Raw genomic sequence first — 22,673 nt, 5'->3', positions numbered from 1 at the left:
ACTGTCAGTGGCGGTAACAAGAGGCTCACTTCTTTCGGCTTGGAGGTCTCTTCATCGGGCGAGCTATTGCCGGATATCTATCCCAAGAACTCGAGTTTCACACTGGTGTATGATGCCACTCAAGTGGCGAAGCAAACGGTAGATGCGTCAGTGTCTTGGAGGGTAAAGAACGGCTCTTGTGACGTGGAATTTAAGTACCCGACGATGGATTTGGATCGTGTTTCGGAAGTGCGATTAACTGTGCGAGACAAGAAAAGCCGGACGCAGCTCGGAATAGTCACGATTCCGATGGAATCAATTAGTTTGTCTCGGTCCGTAGATGGCACTGAGAAGCTTAAGGACGAGCCGATATATAGCGATGGAGCTGACGGGAAGCGTGTAGTTGTCGGGACGCTATCGTTGAGTGTTGAGCGTATCCAAAAGTATAGTGTGAACGCTGAAGTGTATTGCAAAAATCTTGACCAACCCATGGACTTCTGGACTATCTGTCCAAAAGAACTACTCAAGTTGACGCTGGAAGAGCAGCAAAGTAAGCTCGCTCGAAGCTTTCTTGCAGCCGGAGCTCCTGTATCTGGTGAAGGGAAGGTGTTGCTAAGCACACCTGCTGATATGGAGCTTCAGCTGCAGAAGATTGTGAAGGTCCAGAGGTTTGTGGCAAGGACCAAACTGCAGTCTTCTACCTCTCGCTCTGTGACGCTTCTATCTTCTTCAAACGAGAGTCAGAGTTTTGACGATCTGAAGGCTCGAGCAATGGATACGCTGCAACTTACGCTGCAACAAACGAAGTCTCTTGTGAAGGATACAGCACACGAGCTGGGACTTGGTCACTACGTGACTGAGAGACGACTACCTTGGTCTTCTGAGACTCAAGTGGATGAAAAGGAGAGCAGAAAGCGCGATGATACAGTGGTAGTGGAAGCCAACGTGGCGACGTGCTCGAATCGGGTGCAGCAGACTGTTTTAAAGCTGCACGAAGTGCTGACCAAGCACTTCATCCCGAAGCTGGACGAGCTGTACGCTCTGGACGCAAATGACGACCATGTAGACGTGACGAAAGGCGAGCACTTGTTGTCCTTCTTTGAGAACGAGGTGGAAGAACTGGAACCTGAAGATCAAAAAGTCCGTCTGAAGCTGTATCAACGTCGTCGACTCACCAAGTTGGTCCAAGTACTTGACATGATCCTGAAGGCGTCAGTGCGTGTACAAGTGATGGACGAAGACCGTAACGAGGTGGATGGATATGTAGGCACGGCGTGTATCCCGCTGATGGATCTGCTTGACCAGCAGCCGCATGACGACGTCTACGAGCTTCTGTACTTACCCTCGGTTAGTGCACGTGGGTATAAACATACTGTTGATCCACGTGGAGCGAATGACAGGGGGAAGATACGCTTGCGTCTCCACTTGAAGGTGTCGGAGAGCTCGTTCTTTGAGCAAGCGATCGAGGTCTACAAGGTCTGGAAAATCAAGTATATCGCGCAACACGAAGCAGCACGCAGACGTATACACGACACTGTCGTGCCAGCGCAACGTCGACGCTGGACGACTATGAAAGGATACCTGGATGAGCTGACGTTACAAGCTTATGGCAGGCTACACTGGGAGCGTACACCGGTGCTGCTTAGTCTCGTTTGGGACATCTTTGTCTTGCAGGAGAGTGTTACTCCAAGCAAGAAATCGGATGTTGATGAAGCGGAATATACCCAAAGCGTGGCAAAAATGGCAGATACGTATCGCGGGGCAGTGATGCAAGTGCACACACGTTGGGTGAACCTGCAACCGAAGCTGGACGAGCTGTTGGTGATCCAGACTGCCACCCAGATCCACGCCCAGCGAACGCCAGACATTCTTGACGATATCGAGAAAGAGATTGACGGACTCGACGTAGGACTCAGCACGGCGTGGAAGCAGGTCAAGCAGAAATGGCAGACGTTGCTGGATGTCTTGGAGGAGCTCGTGAGGATGAATCAAGGCAAGCTCAACTTGGCTCGTGCGCCACAGCTACTAAGTACCGTCGAGCAACGTTGCAGTAAAGGACTCAACACGCGCCACGCAGACGCCGTCTCGCAGATTCAGTCTCGTTGGATGGCGATCACGCAGCCTAATGGACCTTTAAGTGAGCTTCGGTTGATGGAGAAGAAGGTTGTGCATTGGCGACGCACACACGAGCTATTGCTGCTACTTGATGAACAATGCGACGGCTTTGCAGACGTCGATGCCAGAGCGCTGGAAACGGTCCAAAAGCGATGGGAACAAGTGCAAGAATGGCTCCATGAGGTGGTGCAGATGCAGTCGCAACACTCGATTGATAGTGAACACACACCCTTTATCCTCGAGAAGATGCAGTTGTGGAGACCTGCGCGTAGAAAGAGACAAGAAGAACCGAACAGACGAGAGAGAGCAGCAGCATCTTCCATGATTTCAGACAGACAACGCGGATTGTCTCGACAGTATTTTGTGTCGTCTGACGTGGGCTTTAGGTCTCAAAGTGATACTGAAGACAGTGGACAATTGCAGGGCATAGCGGAATGGTATGCTATCGAAGAAGCCAGGTACGAACTGGAGCGGATTCCTTATCATCGTATCACGACGGATACCGACAAGAAGAACTGGTTACCGTTCTCACGTGATGGCAAAGACACACGTCTGCTGATAACTCAGGAAGAAATGATCTTCACGTCTGCGAACGTGCGTCTGGCACTGGAAGATCGTGGCGTCATTCCAAAAACGTCAACGGTTGATTTCAACGCTGCGTCGACGTCTAATGCCAATGCAAAGGACGATGCGTGGGTCAAGTCGTCTCTGTTGGATGCCACGTCCGGCTCTCAGTCGGTTGTGCTGCCCAAACATGTGGACGAAGAGATCAAAAGACTCGAAAAAGTTCTCGAAAGTCAGCGCGATAACAATCGACCGCTCACGTTACCGAACCCAGAACGTGTCGCGGAACTCTACCAAGCGATGGAAAGTCTCGGGAAAACGGATTTGCTCTGGAAAGTCAGTCACGCGGTGAGTAGAAACCATGAGCTCGCTGTGCCGGAAAACTACCAAATTTTGCTGCGAGAGATGACAATTCGCCAGATTTCTACGACTGAAGTTGAGAATCTGATGAAGTCGCTAGTATGTACATTGCAGAAGGAGGCGTTATTGGCCAAAGGTATCGCGATTCCGAGCATGGCGAGCCCCATGACAATTGCTCAGTTAATGGACGAACACGATATCAAGGTCACTGTACCACAGGATGTAAATTCTATCCAAACGCTACTTGAGGAGCGAGGAATGGACCGCAAGGGCGAGCCCGTCATGCTTCGTGGAGTTCGTATTGGTACTCAGACGTCCAATACCAAGGCTATCAACACTGGATTAGGTATTATTGACACACAGATCGAGGCTCTGCGTAGAATGCTGCTGTTCGAAGCGCTGCGTAAGCGGAACTCTCTGGTGCGCTCTTTTGCGGGAGAATCTCATGTGCTCGATGAAGAAAGCGAGCGAACAGAAGCCGACATGTTCGCTGCTGCAGTCGAGAACGCCGAAATCGATGTAAGTGGAGACTACCTGACACTTGTCGAGCGCTTCCAGCGACTGTTAGTGCATGAATCCTACACGAGACGACTAGCTGAGTACGCAGCTTTGGATCGTTGTATGCGAGCTCTTCTGGGCAAATCTAGGGACGAAGCTGTGACGAAGGAAGAGATTGCCATGGAACTACACAACGTCAATAAGCGCGTTATTGGCGCCAACTATCGACTGCCTCCCGAGGCTTTCACGAGAGAAGAACTGCTCCAAGCTGTCGCTACTGGAAGAATTCGTACGCCGAGCGATGAAATGTTGTCTCACTGTCCAAAAGGGGAAAATGCTAGCGCGATGGCACACTACGCGGCTATTAGCTATGCTGCTAACGTGTTCCAAGAAGTGACGAGTTTCCGCTCACGAATGGATCTGGCCAAGGGCCGACTGCAAGACACCTTCCCGTATGACGAATGCAGTAGTCTGGATGGTGTTCCTATCCCCAAGCAGCGAACGCGCCATACATTCAGCCAGTCGATCGCCGACTGGCTGCTTGGCTTTGACGCGTCAACTTTAAGTATCAAGCGGAAGCTCAGTGCAGCGCATCGCCAACGACTGGAGTGGGCGTCAGCAGCGTTCACGCTACGTAGCCGCTGGCTCCAACGTGGACTTGGGTGGTGCGATCATGAGTTTGGAGAAGGCGTGGGCGTCAAAGTCCTACTGGATCGTCTACTAGTGTTTGAGGCTGCGAACAAGATGGACATGGTGAAGACGGAAAAACTACTGCGAGAAGTTCGTGACAAGTGTTCGAGATTGAGAGAGCGCGAGCAAGAGGCGCAAACGAAACTGGAAGAACGATACCAGACGAACCTTACGTTGCTCGAGAAGCTCGTGACACATGCGGAACGGTGCATGAACAACCGCAAACTGCACTCAGAAGAGACGCCAGTGTTGCTACATAAGCTCGAGCAGGTGTGTGTGGTGCCCAAGGGACTGAACGACCGTCATCGTGAAGCGTATCACACGGTTGCCACGCATTGGCTGCCACATCAACAACATCTCGCGGAGCTTGTGAAGATGCATAGGGAAGGCACGTTCAGCATCACCCGAACGCCAGAGTTGCTAGGCAAAATGCAGTATCACACGGAAGGTAAGGCTGGCTCGGAGGAGTTGAGTGAAGACCAGGTGGCGGCTTGTGCGCAGCAGGTGGCTCCCGAGTTACAGGCGACGTTTGTGGACCGGAAGCTGAATGAAGTGCGGCTAGGACCGCGGAAAGAGTCGTCTAGTCTACGTTTGGATCTGGATACCGAAGACCATAGCGTCGATCAACCAGCGGACGATACAGCATGGAAAGAGCTATCCCCTTCCAAGCGAACGGTACAGCCTTTGTCACCAAATGAGAAGCAGACGAGCTGGAAGGTTGTGAGGAACGCAGTTGTAGTGAACGCGGCATTTTCAGCAGCATCCCCGAGCAAAGCCAAGCCAAAGGTGGAGATAGCTCCTAAGGTTGCAAGCCAACCGACTTCTCCACGCCGGAAACTCTCGTTAAGTGAGGAGCTGAAGGAGTTATTGCGATCGCCTACGCAATGGTTTACTAGCTCAGGACAGCACGAAAGGAGTATCCCACCCGAACTCTATTTCCCCTCACAACTTGTCTTGGATACAACCATCGATTCCCCAGGCAATCCCACAATATAGGAGATTGTTTTTAATGAATGAAAACTATATTTCTTTAATGAGTGTGGAGTTTTTCGTGTATTGTTTGGATAAAAGTCGGTAAGTGATAGTTTGTTAACGCTTTGTTTTTCACTGCTCTCTCTGAACACGCAGCTCGCGGTTGAGATAGTAACCTGACTTGTGTAGATACGTTGGTGGCAACTCGATAGGGCGATTTTGCTCCAACACCTGAACGATAGGATGTTAGAAATGGGTTATATGGTTGCAAAAAACTTTGAGGACTCGTACCCGGTTGGAGAAGACTTCAAATTCGTCCTCCGTCATAGGTCCGTACAGAAGACTCCATTTACCATCGACAAGCACGAAGTAGTAGCGTTCGTTCTCGCCGTGCTCGTACCAGCCTTCCTCGCCTTGTACGGTACCGGGACACGCGTTCAAAATACCACTCGAGCTCTTGCTACTGTGCTGTTTCTTGCTGCCTCCACCTAAGAATGATCGCATCTTCTCTCCGATTTGTCTGCCAAATCCTGCCTTGCTGTTCTTAAGAGCGCCGGAACTTGTGCGACCTTCATCGTCCTTCCGACTTGAAGACACGGTCGTTGTCCGTCCTTCTGACGAGCCTTCACTACGTTCAGTCTCCTCTTTCTTCCCTCTGTCTCTGTCTCGATCAAGTTCCTCTTTCTTGCTTGACAACGGAGTGACTTTCGCTTCCGTTGGCTTTTCGTCGGATCTCACATCCAGTTGACTCACTCCTTTCTCCACTTCTTGTAGAGCTGCTGTGGACTTCTTCTTCTCAGCTTTACGAGCTGAGCGAGAACCTTCTTCGGGTTCAGACTCGTCGCCACCTTTATCACGACGTTTTTTGCTACGTTTGGAACGTCGTTTGTGATCGCTATCGTCCTCATCTTCGTCCTCACTAGAGCTTCGTCGATGTCTGTGACGTCGACGACGACGTCTCCGTCTGAAGCTAGCATCCGAGGCGTCCGATGATGTTGCATCGGACTCGCTACCACTTGATCCACGTCGATGACGGCGTCGACGACCGTGTCGAGCACTACGTTTCCCGCTGTCACTGTCACTAGAGCCACTACTGCCTCCGTCTCGATGGCGTTTCTTCTTCGAGTGTTTGCTTCTAGTACGAGAGCGCTCCGTGTCCTCACCAGTTCGAGATCTCGCGGTTAAGGGCTCCTCACTAGCTGCACTTCTATGAGTTTCTTCACCTGCTTCGCGATCACGATGCTTTCGTTCCTTCTTCTTCCGCTTGCGTGGCGAGTCGGTGCCCTCATTGTCTCCACTAGTAATTTCTTTACGAGGTGAGCGTGCAGTAGAAGGAACTACTTCGTTCAGTTCATTACCTTCATTGGCTTCCCGTTTCTCCTTCCTACGCTTCTCCTTCTTCTGCTGTCTCTTACGTTGTTTCTCAGCTGCTCGCTGAGCTTCTTCACTTACTCCGTTGCTAGTTCCGTTTTCTACTTCAGTAAAAACGTCAAGAAATTCCAAGTAAGATGACGGTATGTAGCCTACTTCATCTCCTGCTTCACATTTGAGATACCCCGTACGCTTGGTGGAGAGAACCTTGACGACATCTCCGGTTTGTAGCGACAACTCTTCCTCTCCTGACGCGTTTCGGTCTCGTACGACACGAGCCATCACTCTATCCTCGCCACTCGTTGTCTTAGCAACGCTTGCACGTCCTGTATTAATAGTCGCTCGACTTGATGCTAGTGGCGACACGTGCGCTGTCCCGCTCCCTGACTCAGTGTTATCCACGTACGCCGTCGACGCACTACCACCGAGAGGCATATTTGAGTAGGAGTCGATGGAGTCATTCGTCAATCCTTTGACCTGACGCACCGCCTGCCTCGGCTTGGTGGTGAGTGCCGGCAACATGCTCGGGGTGCAGTGCTTGACACCTCTGAGCTGTTATCGAGCGTTTTCAGGTTGTAGCGTTGCTATTGAGAGAGCAAAGGCAAACCATACATTTTCGAGCAGTGAGCAGTTATCACCAACCAGCCGTCCCCACGAAAATAGTTACCCACTACATTTAGGCGTTGTCGACGCTGCCTGAAGAGAAGAGCTCATGATTATTTCCTTCTTACTCAACAAGTTAAAGCTGCAATGTGTGACGTGTGCAAAATGCCTCAATCCCCTCATTTTGGAAACATGTGACGTGTGAGAATTCCCTCAAATTACAAGTGGCCACTATGTCACAAACGATGACCGACATTTCGCTCTACGGCCCTGCGGCTGGCGAGGCTGCGTCATCTCCGTTATACCGAGCCTTGTGCGTGCGTTCTGGCAATGTGGTTGCGCTGGGGATGCAGAAGACCGCGTCCGTAAATTGCGCGGGTATGGCGCTTTTTCGGGTCTTCCAGGGCAACGTGGAAGTGTTGGGCTTTCGCCCACCTCTCGGCGTGTATTTCTCGTTGCATTCACCCAAATGGAATAATCTGCTGGTGATAGAGGGCCGACCTGGTAATGAAGAGACTCAGGCGCCTTTTGGACCTATGAATGTCAGTTTATTGCAAGGCATGGAGCCGAATCTGCATCCTGAGGCTGTGAACGAGGACCAAGAGATAGCGGCGGACAAACTGGCCATGCAACTTGTAGACGCCTTCCCCATCGTGCTGGTGCTTCGCGCCATTCCCTTGACATACGGGAATATCATGAGTTTCTATGAGAATACAAGACCAGAGAAGCCGTCGGCAGTTCTGCCTGGTTTTAAGATGATCGTCTCAAAACATAACCAGAACTTGCTGAGTGAGTTAACTGCAGGGTTCGACTACACAAGTGCTGCACCTCCAACTACTGACCCATCGCATTACGATTGGAAGTCGCCGGAGCGCGTACTGGCCGAGCTTGTCGTCGTGGACTCCTTCAAGACGCTGAATTTCACGGAGCCGTGGCAAGCGACAGTAGACAGACTGCAGGCCAGTCTGGTGGCACAGAACCCTCAGAAGATCGTCGTCTGCGGTGGCAAGGGCGTGGGGAAGTCCACGTTTTGTAGATATTTAGTGAACACATTGCTCTCGAAGTTCGACACCGTGGCATTTCTAGACACGGACTTGGGACAGAGCGAACTGACTCCGTCGGGTCTTGTAGCGCTTCATGCCCTGACGACTCCGCTGCTTGGACCGGGATTTGCGCACATGAAACACCCGATCCGTTCCTTCTTCTGCGGAAACACCAACCCCGGCAATGATCCATTGTACTACATGAAGGCAGTCAAGGGTTTACTACGTTTGTACGAAGGCAAATGGGGAAGACAAGCACAGGACAAGTCAATCGAAAGACAACGTGCGTGTGTTCCGCTGGTGATCAACACCGACGGGTGGATCAAGAGTATGGGCCACGACTTGCTCTGCCACGTCATCCAGGAAACGAACCCTGATCACGTCGTGCAGCTTGTGGCTGCGACGAAGAACAAACAGTTCGATGTGCCCACAGAAGGCCGATGGCGGATACACGCCGTCCCTCCTTGGGACCCTGTGGGCGTGACGCAACCGCCACGAAGCTCCAAGGAACTGCGCGTGTATCGTTCCCACTCGTACTTCCTCTCTCGTGTCCGATGTGACCTCCCGCGATCGCAACTACAGAATCTTCATGTCTTGTCCGAGAAGAATCGCGTAGACCGTGACATCTACCGCGCCTATGCGCAACTCACACCTTTCGCCGTGTCATTCGACCATGTGGATGTCGCGTTCGCTGGTTCCTCTGTAGCTCCAAGCCAACTCCTGTTCTCGCTTAATGCCAGCGTCGTCGGTCTCTGTGTCAACCCCGACTACAAACCAGTTGAACAGGACGAAGCCGAGTCACGAGAGGGCCCGCCACGTATCGTACTGCAGCCAGTTCATGCGCCGTGTCTTGGCGTCGGGATCATCCGCGCGGTGGATGCCCAGCAGCGTCAACTGTTCATTTTGAGTCCTCTACCTTTGTCCGTCTTGAAGCGCATCAACCTCTTAATACGCAGCAGCATGCCACTCGACAGCATCTTATTATCGGCTCAAGAACCGGCCCAAGCTCCGTACATTGTCACGGACGTCGTCGCATCGGACGGCACCGGGTCCGCTGTCATGCAGAGCCGTAACAATCTTAAACGTAAACGCGACGGCAAGTAATAGAACTTGAATAGAACGTTAGATTAATAACGAGTTAAGTTGCTGTTAATTCTAGCTGCTGATGACGCAGATCTCGTTGTGCTTGGCGTCTCGGTAGCGTGTTAGACACTCGTCCATGTCGGTGTCTGGTTCAGGCCACGTCTCCAGCGAGAGCACGACATCTCGTCTTCCTTCCAACCAGCGCAGTACGTTGCGCACCTGTCGCCACTCGAGCTTTGAAGTCCCCAGCAAGACGTCGTCACTTGGTCGCCAAAAGAGCGACCACACGGAAGAACCAGAGATCAGCAGTAGCCACGGCGGAAGTGCTACACACAACAGCAACGCGATGCGAATCATGGACACCCCAAGTGCAAAAAGATCGAGGCGACGGTTCATCCGTGTCGATTTGAATTAAGTAAAAGATCAACACATCGAGCCACCAGCGAGTTGTTTGTTACGTTCGAGCTACGTCCTACTCCCGGAAGGAAAAGTCTCTGTCGGCTGCCTCCGCGTGAGGTGTCGCGATGGCGCCCATGTGGTAGTCGCCGCACGAGACCCTGCAAAAATTGAAGACGAATTGGTTAGCTGACAGTTATAACGAATGCGTTAAGGAGTCACGTACGACGTGATGTTAACGCCAGCCAGAGCTTGAATCTTCACCGGTTGCAGCTGGTTCTTGCGGTCGCCGTGACCCAGACAGTTGGAGCTTCCCTTGCCGAACGTGAACACCTTGCCGTCGTCGGTCAAGCCCACAGTGTATTGCCGTCCGCAAGCCACCTGCGTCATCTTGTGCTCGTTCACGGCCGTCATCTCGTGCGGTTCAATCCAGATCTTGGCTCCCCACATGTACAGACGCCCGTCTTCAGTCACAGCAGCTGCATGGTCGTAACCAGCTGCGATCTGCTTCACCAAGAGGCCGTTGAACGCCTCAACTAGCACAGGAATCGACTCGATGTTGTACACGTCCATCGCCAGACCACCGCCAATACCCAATTGGTTCTCTACAGTATCACAACGACAAAGTAAGTATCAACATCGCTCCCACGTCCTCGTGAGCACCCCAACGTACGGCTGTTGCCTCCCCAACTGTACAGCTCGCCCTTGTCTGTCAGGGCGAAGGAAAAGTCCCGTCCCGCTGCAATCGACACGACGTTGTCCTTGGAAAAGAACTCGATGGGTTCGGGCACCTCGCACGTGTCAGACTCGCCGTTGCCCAGACGTCCGTACTCGCCATTACCCCAGGCCCAGATCTCGCCGTCCTTAGTAAGCGCGACGGTGTGGAACTCGCCACATTCGACTGTAGCAATGGGTACACCCTGATCCACCAGCGTCGTCAGTAGTCGTGGCGTGGGCTCGTCCTTGCCTCCAGCATGGCCAAGACCTCCAGCGCCCTTCATGGTGGACCCTCCCCAGCCCCACGAGTACATTTTGCCGTCCTCGTCCACTGCAGCCGTGAAATAATCGCCACAGGATACGTCCACGATCTTGATGCCCTTGAGAGCCTCCACTTCGCGTGGGAGCGTCTCCATCTCACTGCTCTCGCCGAGGCCCAACTTGCTGTACTCGTTGCTGCCCCATACGTAGAGTTTTCCTTCCTCATCAACTGCACATAGCAATACGTAAGGTCAGTATTATACTAGTAGTACTAATTGCATGATGGAAACGTACTGGCTGCACTGTGGCTGGCTCCGAACTCGACGTGCGTGATGGCTTTGCCCTCTAAAGCCTCTGTGAGCTTGGGCGTCAGCTCCTCGTACGCGCTGCGGATACCCGATTTGATCACAGACCCGTGCCCAAGCTGACCCAATGTTCCGTTGCCCCATGTGTACACTGCATTTTTTGCAAAAAATGGCAACGCGTTAGAAGAAGTTGCACATGATCATCTGAATAACTTGCGGTCGGGAGAGTTGATGGCCCACGCACCACTCGACTGCGTGGCGTAAGATGCAGTTCTTAATACGCTGCGAGTGGCAAGGAGCCTGGCAGCGGAAGCACGTCGCCCCGCCGCGCGGAGAGCGCCCAGCAAGACCTGCACCATGACGATCGCAATCTACAGATGCAATATGTGTGGCGACGACGCAGATCTACATCAAATATACATAATTCCTTTCTTTCTGTGTACCACACAATTTGGAGTCAAATGTGCACCACTCCATATTAGTACCTATCACCTACCGGTAACTCTTTTAATTTAATACTTCTTGTATTATAAATAATCCTATGGTTTTAATACAGGAGTATTTTCTCATTTTTTGTAGCAATTTCGGCGATCGGGTTGCATTCTCACTTTATAACAAAAACGGCTTCAACAGAGACAAGTGTATCTCCATGAAGAGTCTTCATTGAAGACACCACTCTCGTGGAATACCGTACTAACCTGTTTTCAGTCGCAATCCAGTGTCCAATTTGGACTCCAAATGACTGGAGGCCGCGTTCCAAATCGGCGTGTTTGTTCATTTGAGCAACAAATGCCCAATCCCTGTTCGGCATCCTGATGGCCAGTACGTCAACTTGACGGTCAAGTGAGCCAACTGAGTGGCGCACGAAGCTTGCACCCTTCAACGCAGTGCCGCGCGACAGTCGAAGATAATACTGGTGATTGGAAGCAGTGATTTTGTGTGAAGACGTTGCTCGTGAAGTCGCAGCAGCATTGGAATCCAAGGTACCGCCCAGTAGAGTTTCAAAGACGGTCAATCTTTAGATGGCTCGGTGTTGAGCCATCTCATTCATAATTTCACCACGTTTCGCTCGGACGCTGATAGTTCCGATGAGAATGACGAAGGTGATGATGATACTCGCCGTAATTGGTGCAACGCTCTTTGGCACACCGTGTGCGACGATCTACACAATCAGCAACAGATCGACATCGACGCCGGTACATGTAATCCCTTCTCGTCATGTGGTGGATAGCTCTATTTCCTTGGTTAGCTCTTCAAGCGACGGCAATATTGAGAATGCAACGACTGGCGCGCGACCATCCCACTACACGCACTCGTCCGATTCTAATGGCGGCGCATCTGAGCGCGATCCAGACGACTCTGAAGATAGCAACGATGATTCGTCCGACAGCAGCGACGATGACTCTTCAGACAGCGAAGAGACCACACCTATGCCAGCGCCTGCAGGACCACTAGCCGTAGTGAACGCAGCGTTTCAACTCGGCAGTGTGCTTAACGCAACGAGCACCATCGAACAGACGTACGTCAACTGGGTTGGTAACAATACTCAATATTATTCTTCTCGCGCGTGCTGGCGCAAGGCTCACATTGCAAAGACATGTCCTCTGGGGTTCGACAGCAAACTCGGAGTGTGTTGGACGCAGTGTCCGTATATGTATCCGGTTGAATGTGGCCTCGAGTGCATCCGGCAGGGTGATGGTTGCGGGATGGAAGTTTTCTACAAAGTTGCAGTCGTGGTGCAAAATGCGATCTCGCTATCCGCGTGGAGTCTTTACGGCGATATGACCAAATGGGCAAAGAATATTCAGGTCGCGGTCAAGTGCGTCAAGTATATGATCAGTCTCACCAAGTCTCTGGTCCGATACATTCGCTACATCAAAATTCACGACCCCGACACGTCTCAAGAAGAGCTTCTTGCGATCCTGTACCAGATCGACAATGTGGTGATCGACATTCCCGTGACGATTTCCTACTGTGTCGGCAGCAAAGTGTCTGACGATGTCAAGTTCGCGGACATGGTGCTCACGACTGCAGAGTACATATTGAAAGAAATCCTTTACAGCGGGGACATCATTCTGTCAAGCTGGAGCTCGTTCACAAAATTTATGAAGAAAATCGCGCTAGGAGAGTCGATCTCCGAGTTAAAAAAGACGGAAATTACGTCGCTCAAGTCTGCACTCAAGTCGAACACAACTTGTGGCTACGACTTGAAGCGTCTACTGGATCGTACGTGGATGACCGTGGCAGAGCTACGTTCACTTAATCCAGACATCTCCGAGGATGACATTCGAGTTATTATGAGTCAGTCGAACCTCATGCAGAACGATATTCCTATCGCGACGAACAACTGCATGAGCGAGTTATTGGAGCAATCGGACGAGGGTTCTGCATACGCCACCCGTGAAACTCTGCGAAAGACTTTTGTTGCCATTGTAGACGACTTGATCAGCGCCGGGACGAGCGACAATGGCACTTTTCTTAATTTTGGAGAATATGCGTTCAAGATTGCAGACAGAGCGATTTCGTTTTGGTCCATTTGGGATCCGTTTTACATTTCGTCTGTAATTGCCGAGTTCGTTCAACCCATTTGCGGTCCCACAGAGCTCATTGGAGAGATTGACGATGGTAATGTGAAGAAGGCACTAGGAATGTCGATTCTTCAGAAAGCCTTCAAGAACAGTGACGGCATGTGGACGAAAAATGGTGACGGCACTGTCACCATTGCGTTTAAGAGCGTTGATACGGAAGACGTGCGTGTTAATATCAAGTCTGGTGGTGACAAAGTTGCCGAAGTGCCGGTTCCAGCGGGTGAAACTGTAATTTGGAAGTCAAATGTGACGGTGCTGGGAGGGAAGACGCTGTATCTGGATCGGTGGCGTCCAGGTTTCCTGGGTCTCCCGGGTACCGGAGGTGGCTCGCTACTGTTGTGGATACCTCGATCAACTAATGGAGGCACTTTGGAACTTACGGCAATGTTAAACATTAGTTGAGATGCTACCTCGAAGTATCATACCGGTACATGTATTGCTCGAGCTTACACAAATATTTATATTAATTTAGAATTATGTTTTGCTCTAAATAAATGTGTTTTGTGAATTCCGGTCAAATTTGCCGATGCTGGCCTATTCTCCCCTTACAAAAAGCAAGCTATTAAAAATAGTACCCTGCCGGTTAAATATCGTACCTAAAGTGAGTGATAGTGAGCTCAAGTGTTTAAGCCGATCGGATCAATTTTTGACCCATCTTGAAAACTTCCAACTTTGCTGCACGTAACGTTAATAAACATGCGAAATATCGTATCCGGGGATTATGCCGAACAAATGATGTATTGCTGGCAGCAATTTGCTGCACAATGTCCAAGGCTGAATCTGGACTTTTACAAATCATCGACCGCAACAACGCTCAACCCGTTTGAGACATCTACGATCGCGGTCATCTTCTTCCTCGTCCTCGCTGTGCCGCACATATTTCAGTGCTGACTCACAAGAAAATGAATTTTTCGTGCTTCCTGAAGCAATAACTAAAGAGATTTTTTTGGACCAGCGATTCATCTCGAATCGAATTTAATAAATATATTAAAGCTCATGGGAGTGTGCTGTAGAGTGCATGCAGGCCTGTATGAGCTACCGTAGCGCTCCCAATAGGAAGTACATGTACTTCGAAGTATTCTGTAAGCTGGTTGATTTTCCAGCCATCGATGGCAGGCTATACAGTACTCTTTGTGCCAATCCTTGTTCGCATCTCGACGGCATCGACTCGAACAAGTCGACAGACACAACACCACGGAGTGTGGTGTCTCTTGCAGACAGGAGATTCTCCCCAACGAGCAAATGAATGGCGGGCGATTCGCACATGATATTTTGAGTCGATCAGATGGTTAAAAACACGGGAAAGTCTTGAGCCGTGTTCAACAATGAGCAGCGAGAAAGCCCCGTCTAAGAGGAAATACCAGAAACACCAGCATTTTTTTTGGTCAGCACCTCATAATCAGCAGGAGCACCGGTGCAAAACATGAACCGTATTCTTCCCATCAACTCCCGCTGCTTTTCAGCCACACACATAGACCTACCGTATGAGACAAAATAACGTATAATGTGTTGTGTAGACGACTGTACTATGCTCTGTCCCAAATTCTATTCTCACAACAAGACCGTCCAAGCGCCAGCTACTCGCGCGGTTCCAGAAGGCCTCAAGAGGACGTCCGAGACCGCAGAGCGAGTACCGACACGCCCGGAGGTGGCGATTGCTTGACCTCTAGTCCACGATCTTCTAGGCTATGATAGTGTGCGGTGTTCTGGTAATAAAATGGTGGATTTTATCAACGAGTTGTGCGATCTTGCGAAATGTGGAGATTATGGAAACAGCAGAGTTATGATTCCGCGCATTGTAGCCAAGATTTCTGCTTCCGCTGACCGCTACGTTGACGGTGGGCTCTCATGGAGCGACGCGGTTAGCAGCGAGGCGCCTGCGTTAGTCTTTCGAGGAGCCTGTAACGATGTGGCACGCTTCGCAAACAGGAACGACTTCCCGAAGCGCCTACCCACTTCAATTACTTACTGCGCGTGATGGATATGCGTGCCTATGTTCAGCGTCGTGTTGAGAGCCTATGGGAAAAGAAGATTCCAACCCCTTGCGATCAACTCATAGTCAATCTTCCTGGATACTACTCTAAGCTGGTATTTCCTGCCGATGAGGCCTACGTGTACCCTGTGGAGTCATGGCTTCAAAGCGGGAATCGAATCTCGCCTATTCACGCAGACCATGGTCGTGTAGTGTCGTATATACCTCCAAGCCTCACGCACACCTTCAAGATTTGGGTGTTCTTCAGAACGCCTAAGTGTGCAGAATTGTTTAGTTTTGAGAACGGAAACGACACTTTCAATCGCATGATCGACACAACCAAATCGTGCGTACTAGTGCAGCGCCCGGGTGATGTGGTTTATGTGAACGTGCTGGTATATCATTCTGTTCTACTTGGATTTATCCCCGGTACGCCGGATCACCTAAGGTGGGGGGCCATTTCTGGCAACGTGATTATCAGCGCTAAGGACAGATTGGCATCTTTTCGGTACGCTACTCGCGTTACCTCGGGCGCTCGGCGTGGCTCACGGAAAGCATGGGAGTCGACGTTGTCAGCGTATTGCGCCATGGAGAAAAGCGAATGAAAAATGAAAGAGTGTAAGGACGAGAAGGCGCGACAGATATACTTCGAGCGTGATCTCGCCCATTTTCTTTCCCAACTTCCTACGCCAGCTGCGACGAATTACGCGCGCAATGCAGCGACTACTCGGTCATTGAAAAGGCGCACGAAGAAGAGCATCACACTGGACAAAATGAAGAAAATGCGAGCAGCGAAGAGGACAAACGCTGACACGAGCGATTCGGTGGAGCAACAGTAAGAACATACTAGATAATCTAAATTTAGGTGTGATCTTTTCGTTTTTTATTGTTGGGAACTCGTTGAAGTGGTAAAGTATGCAACTTCAACGTCTTAATTTCTTGACGTGGCAGCCCCGTCAAAACATCCACAACCCCGCTGCATATAGATGTGCTATAATATATGTAAGTTTCTTGTCAGCTAAATATAAAGACACCTTCACGTAAGACGCTAGAGTCATCTTTACATTTCGTAACGTGTCCAATTAGTTCACTTCATGAATGTATTCACATAACTAGCAGCCCAAACAAGTATTGTTATCATTGATGTGATGGGTTTGCTGGATTACTTTGTAGGTATGTGGAAGCGGGTTTTGTAAAGAGCAAAATTGAAGAAAGAGTAAAAGAAGTCATTGCGTAGTTTGCGTTTAGCGTCAATATTATCACTTAAATTTTTATTTAGCTAGTAGCCCCGATAACGCATGATACGTTTAGCGTTCAGCAAAGGGTGCCTGTATTTGACGGAATGTTTGGCTGTATCATTAAAAGAGTGAAGTAGGTGAAAGCTGAGGTAGGCTCACGTGATGACCAGTCTTACGTAATAAAGACGCGGTAGTGACAATTGGTAAGTTATTCCACATCCCTGACTAAGCTAAACCATTAAAGATTATTGAGAGAACACGGGAGCTCGTATCGCTGCAATGACTAAATATCGTGAGCCGGTAGCACCCCGGAATTTCTGCGAGACATGGCATTTAAGAGCAACGCAAAAGGAAATTTCTGAACGAACTCAATAATGTAGGAAATTAAGTGAATACAAGTATGACATGATATAAGCATACGTAAACTGACTTGAGCACCGTCGAGATCTATGAAGCAAAGACGTTAGACATTTAAAATCTCCTTCAATCTAGATCCTACTCCATCTCTAGTGCCGCACCACTATTGCGTGGGCGCCCGCGGGAGCTCTGTCCCTTTTTGCGACCGGATATTCCTCGATTGACAAGTGTCTGACGTCCAGTGAGATCCATAGTTCCACGGCATTCCATCGCGTAGAGTGTGTGCACACAATAGCCGTGCTTCATCGAAAAGGGACAAGGGCACTTACCCGAATTCATGTCAATCAGCCACCCCTTCCAAGGCATACCAAGCGTTTCCATTGCAGCAGTCAGTTTGCTCAGCCGGGCTGTAACGGGTAAGTCCTCAACGTTGCGTCGGCGAATCTCATCCTGTACACGCGGGCACGGCTTGCTAATAACACGGACTGTATCCAAAGGCTCGGCCTCAGTCGTGGTAGCTAGCAAAAATGCGATACTGTTCCGAGACTGGTGGTGTAGCTCAAGCAAGCCCGCCCGCGACATCGCCCGAGCTCGACGAACCAACCGAGAATCTGGCTCCGGGGACACGGCAAATGGTCTTGCGGTGACAGCTTCACTTCGGCAAAGAGTAAGTAGCTGGGGCAGTAGGGCGCCGACCTTCAGCTTTCTGCGGAGCGTGACATCTCTCTTAATCGCTGCATTGTACGTCTCGCATGGATTGTTCGTTGTCGCAAAACCACTCGGTGTATGAAAACATTGCCAACGCCACACCCTCTCGTTTAGATAGACCTTTGAGAAATAGGAAGAAAATTTCGCCAGTTCCGGAGTTTTTGACCATCTCGCTTGAGCTTCTCCTAGCTTCGAGTTGTAGGCCGCCTCATCCGTCGAGAAATGGAGCTCATGAATGTATTTCATGACAGATGAGGCCGCAACAGACCCCAACGAGCGAGTTTTCTCGTATACCTTCTTTGGCACATGAAAGTAGCACATCAGATAAACAAATTCCCCCCCTTGCCCAAACACGTCGTTCACCGCGTTCCATTGGGCTGCGTCAGCATCTCCCATCACATAGCGTACCCGGAGAAATTTACCAACTATGGTTTGGTACATCTTATACACGAGCGCAAGCACCTCGGTGTAGTGTAGTTGCTGCTGTTGCGAGACAATAAATATTGCCAACAAATGAAACCGTCTTGCCCTGTCCGAGATCCCGACAACGATAACTGGATACCCGACCTGCGTGAGCTTGTAGGTCGTGTCCAAGTGAAAGATGAAAGACTCTGGATCACGGTCGGCACGGCGTAGGAGTTTCTTCGAGCTAACACCGACCACAAACGGATCAGCGTCACTGCCATTGCCAGTGATTGGCTTGCCGTCTGTATCACTGCGGCTTGTGAATGTGAACGGAGCTGCTTCATCTTCGTGTCCCGTAAACCCTGAGTCCTTGATTTTTCTGCGTACGGAGTCCAGAAGGTCACTTCCCCCAAGCCGTCCCGTAACATGGTGATGCGCAAAACGCTGCACAGTTGATAGAGAGGGCGCAGTCGCCTCGGTCAGGTTGAAACGCTGAAGAAGTGCATTATAGATGCGCTTGGGCTTCAGTGCCTGGGCTGCCCAGTCCTTCACCACCTCCTTCATTGGTGGGGTCAGCACCAGCTTGCGTGGCGAGCGTGCTGGAGTGGCATAAGTGTATGCCTCCTCGACCGTCACTAAGCCTTGCTCTTGACAGGACATGACCCGGGCTCGCCACAGACACTCTTGTGCCGACGTTACGTCAGCGCAAGCCTTGCACGCGCAAAACAGGCGCTGAATTCTCATGGGATGCGGGACAGGGGCCATGCATACGGAGCACGGGGCCAGCTCACTCTTCGCCACCCTAGTCTGCTTGAAACAATCCAGAAGGTTCGCTGCCTGGACGCATGGCATTGCTGAGGCGAGAAGCTGCCAGGGGTGTCGAATGGTCATTTTAAAATGAAGGAGCTGGAAGAATGAGCTTGATGCGGCTGGCTGGAAAATGATCTTGCCTTAACCCCCCCCCTCGCCGGGGAACTGCGCTCGTTGGACGATATTTCTGTGACGATCAGGCTGGGGATTGGGCAAAATTAGCGATTTAATTATGGTTGGTGCAGGACGTACTATTGCGGTGGTCAGTCTTAAAAGTTGGTGATGCTTGTGATATTACTGTGCTAGCCGTGCTTTAGCGGTGCCGATAGTATAGTTTTGGTGTTTTCGTGTTTTTATTGGTGTAAACAGTACGTCCTCTACGTCTAACCCAATTCCGCTGATCAGCCCGCGCGACTAAAGATTTGAGTCAAGCTACCCTGTAGGGGTTTCTATCGTCGCAACAAGCAGATGAATGATGTGCGCTGTTCGTAACAAGAGACGGTAAGTACACGCGTCAATCAACTGCTTCACTTTTCGTTTTGCCGCTATAGCAGGAAGCCAGGCATGAAACTCAGGATACTCGCTGCATTTATTGTTCGTACATCATGTGGAAATACAGTATCAGGCTCGCCGAAAGCATACGGAATCAACAGCATAACAGCGTCCTCATCAACACTCCACGCCGCTAGCTCTCGCACACCAAGTAGTTGGACAACGATTAACTCACCAGTAGCGACAGTGTCTCCCTTGAGGGCATTATTAAGCGGCGTTGGCGACGATTCTTTGGATTCGATGGACAGTGACGATAGCGACTCGAAAGACAGTGACGATTCGATGGGCAGCGATGAGGACTCATCTGATAGCGATGACGACAGTTCAGAGAGCGACGACGCAATGTCGGATACGTTGTCTAAAGCCATGAGCGCGGCTCTAAAATTTGGTGGAGTTCTTAATGCCACCAGCACGGTTGAGTCAACGTACGTCAACTGGGTAGGCACAGCGCTCGACACGTCAAAAACTACAGCGTGTTATCGTAAAGCTCACATCGCGAAGACGTGTCCGGTGGGATTCAACGCAAAGCTTGGAACATGCTGGGCGCAATGTCCGTACTCGTTCCCTGTGCAGTGTGGGATGGAGTGTACCCGACAGAATGACGACTGTGTGCTCGAAATCGTCACGAAGGTCTCAGCTTTGGCTCAGACGACTCTGTCTCTCATCACGTACGACGTCTTTGGCAAGCTTTCTAAGTTAGCTCTAGCTGTCCAAGTGGTTATTAAATGTGCCAAGTACACGATGGGTTTGATCAAGGCATTGGCGAGGTATATTCGAAACATCATGGTAACTGAACCACAGACACCTCAAGACAAGCTACTTGCGATGCTCTACCAGACAGACAACGTCGTCGTCAATATCCCCATCGCTGTGTCGTATTGCATCGGAAGATCCGCGTCTGACGAGATCAAGTTTGTCGACAGTGTACTCATGACCGCAGAGTATGTGTTGAAGGAAGTCGTGGCCAATGGAGCAGCTATGCTTTCCAGTTGGGAGAAATTCACCGGCTTCATGATGAACATGACGCAAACAGACTTGTTGGCTCCACTGGGCTCCAAGGACATCACGTCACTAAAGTCCGCAATGAAGTCCGATTCCACCTGCGGCTTTGACATGAAGCGTGTGTTGGATCGAACGTGGATGACGGTGGCGGAATATCGTAAGCGAAATCCAGAAATGTCCGAAGACGACATTCGTGTAGCGGTCAGCAAGTCAAATCTCGTTCTTAACGATATCCCGACAGCTACGAATAATTGTATGGGCGATCTGATCGCGGAATCGGACGAGGCCACGGCATTCGCCACTCGTGATAAACTTCGCAAGACGTTCGGAGGGATCGTAGATGATCTGATAAAATCGGGAACAAGCAATAACGGGTCATACCTTAAAGCCAAGGGGTACGCGTTTAACATAGCGGATAAAGCGTTCAGCTTCTGGGCCATTTGGGACCCGTGGTCTGCCACTGGAGCGATTTCCGAGTATTTTCAACCGATTTGTGGCCCAACAGAGTACATCGGCGAAGTCGATGATGGTGATGCGACGAAAGCTTTGGGCTTGTCAGCTGTTCAACGCGCTTTCAATAATTCTGAAGGTTTCTGGAAAAAAGCAGGCGACGGTAGTGTCGACGTTAAATTTGAAAGCGATGATACGGAGGATGTGACCGTGAATATCAGGTCTGGCGGCCATAAAATCGATGAAGTGGACGTCCCAGCGGGGAAGACTGTGACGTAGAGATCAAATGTGACGATGTTAGGAGGAAAAACCCTGTACCTCGATCGATGGCGTTCGGGATTTCTGGGTCTCCCGGGTACTGGTGGTGGATCGTTGCTGTTGTGGATTCCTTGATCGAGTCAGGGTGGGAATTTGCAGCTCACTGCAAAGCTGAATGTAAGTTAGCTGTTAGAGATGTCCGTGGTGTAACAATGTGTCGTAAGTGTAAATACTTTATTGGAGTCGACAATTTTTTTTTAATGAATACTTTAGCCTACCATGGCTCATGCTTGGATCCAGCATGATCGGATGAAACTTAAAACTAAAATGGATGGCATTTTTACCGTACATGTGTCATCGAATTACGCTTCAAACACGCAAAAAGGGTTGATTTACTGGACATCGATATGGGAAATCAATCCGAGCGGTCGATTTGGCTCGTCGTAGAGCTGAACGGCAAAGATACTACGACGACTTGTCGTAGGGATGCCGAATATTGCATTTTTATCTATTGCTAATCAAAGCAGAAATTAAATAATTGGGTTAGAGAACTGGCAAGACCAAAATAGATTATTGAGCTTCCTCAGCTCAGAAAATAGATTATTGGTGCAGCAATACTGGTACACAGCGAGGGCACAAGCTGATTGAGCACCGGTCAATAGATTATTGGTGCTTCAACGGAAGCAAAAATAAATAATTGGAATTCCTCTTCAGAAAGCCTCCAATAGATAATTGGTGCTTTCTTATTGCAATAATTGCAGTACCAATTTATTTTTTGGCACCCCTCTATAAAGAGCAAAGCAAGCCTTTCCGTAAAACAACACCGCATACTTTCTGCTCTTGATACTGTACATGTACCGGTATGTCGCTCACCCGTCTCCCTCGAATTCACACGATCAAGTTCCTTTTAATAGTATCCCTCTAATCCGTATTATTAATGAAAAATATTAGTCAGCGTTCATTTTGTGCTGATTCAGAATTAGTCATTAGACACTCGATTCTGTGTCAGTTATGATTAAAGTATTTGGATAATGTGACGCAAGACGCCTTGCTGTTGTTGATGTTGACGGTAGTGCTTTTTATTTGATATTTTAGCGACGATGACATGATGGCTTAACGTCATTTAGGCTCCAAGTTTATTAACGTTTCTTTATGAAGTATACTTAACCAACTATAAGTAACACCTCTCATGTTTTGTTGTTGTCTTGCCGCTCCATTTAAAATCGTATCCTACGCCCTTGTAGGTGACACGTCCGCCCGTTAAGTAGTATCGGATTTTGCTGTCTAAACAACTCTTTGAAAACATTAGTTTACAGCAGTAACACATATGGGTTCACCTAAAACTTTTTATTTTTATGGATCAAGCGACAGCGTTT

At 49.9% G+C, this 22,673-nt stretch overlaps 6 protein-coding genes across 6 annotated transcripts; 4 read left to right on the top strand and 2 right to left on the bottom strand.

Annotated features, from left to right (window-relative positions):
• Nucleotides 1-468: 468 nt before the first annotated feature.
• PITG_04834 (uncharacterized protein) lies at nt 469-5,238 on the top strand (the record flags this gene model as incomplete). The annotated part of the gene is made up of 5 exons (XM_002905491.1): nt 469-639; nt 718-1,313; nt 1,380-2,348; nt 2,481-2,832; nt 2,896-5,238. The coding sequence occupies 5 exons, from the start codon at nt 469-471 to the stop codon at nt 5,200-5,202; spliced, it is 4,395 nt and encodes a 1,464-aa protein (XP_002905537.1).
• A 72-nt stretch (nt 5,239-5,310) lies between these two features.
• Nucleotides 5,311-7,071, bottom strand: PITG_04833 (uncharacterized protein; the record flags this gene model as incomplete). Its single annotated transcript, XM_002905490.1, has 2 exons — nt 5,311-5,409; nt 5,470-7,071. The coding sequence occupies 2 exons, from the start codon at nt 7,069-7,071 to the stop codon at nt 5,311-5,313; spliced, it is 1,701 nt and encodes a 566-aa protein (XP_002905536.1).
• Nucleotides 7,072-7,397: 326 nt separating this feature from the next.
• On the top strand, nt 7,398-9,299 carry PITG_04832 (uncharacterized protein; the record flags this gene model as incomplete). Its single annotated transcript, XM_002905489.1, has 2 exons — nt 7,398-8,425; nt 8,474-9,299. The coding sequence occupies 2 exons, from the start codon at nt 7,398-7,400 to the stop codon at nt 9,297-9,299; spliced, it is 1,854 nt and encodes a 617-aa protein (XP_002905535.1).
• Nucleotides 9,300-9,701: 402 nt separating this feature from the next.
• PITG_04831 (regulator of chromosome condensation (RCC1)-like protein) lies at nt 9,702-11,735 on the bottom strand (the record flags this gene model as incomplete). Its single annotated transcript, XM_002905488.1, has 6 exons — nt 9,702-9,835; nt 9,901-10,279; nt 10,348-10,881; nt 10,947-11,108; nt 11,202-11,328; nt 11,652-11,735. The coding sequence occupies 6 exons, from the start codon at nt 11,733-11,735 to the stop codon at nt 9,751-9,753; spliced, it is 1,371 nt and encodes a 456-aa protein (XP_002905534.1).
• A 652-nt stretch (nt 11,736-12,387) lies between these two features.
• On the top strand, nt 12,388-13,947 carry PITG_04830 (uncharacterized protein; the record flags this gene model as incomplete). The annotated part of the gene is made up of 2 exons (XM_002905487.1): nt 12,388-12,489; nt 12,553-13,947. The coding sequence occupies 2 exons, from the start codon at nt 12,388-12,390 to the stop codon at nt 13,945-13,947; spliced, it is 1,497 nt and encodes a 498-aa protein (XP_002905533.1).
• Nucleotides 13,948-19,987: 6,040 nt separating this feature from the next.
• Nucleotides 19,988-21,432, top strand: PITG_04828 (uncharacterized protein; the record flags this gene model as incomplete). The annotated part of the gene is made up of 3 exons (XM_002905486.1): nt 19,988-20,012; nt 20,075-21,249; nt 21,319-21,432. 3 exons carry the CDS (start codon nt 19,988-19,990, stop codon nt 21,430-21,432), a joined length of 1,314 nt encoding a protein of 437 aa, XP_002905532.1.
• Between the last annotated feature and the right edge of the window lie 1,241 nt (nt 21,433-22,673).

This window comes from Phytophthora infestans, genomic scaffold, assembly GCF_000142945.1.
Source record: "Phytophthora infestans T30-4 supercont1.6 genomic scaffold, whole genome shotgun sequence".
Lineage (NCBI taxonomy): Eukaryota > Oomycota > Peronosporomycetes > Peronosporales > Peronosporaceae > Phytophthora > Phytophthora infestans.
The sequence above is the reverse complement of the archived record's forward strand: the minus strand, read 5'-3'. Positions and strand labels throughout refer to the sequence as shown.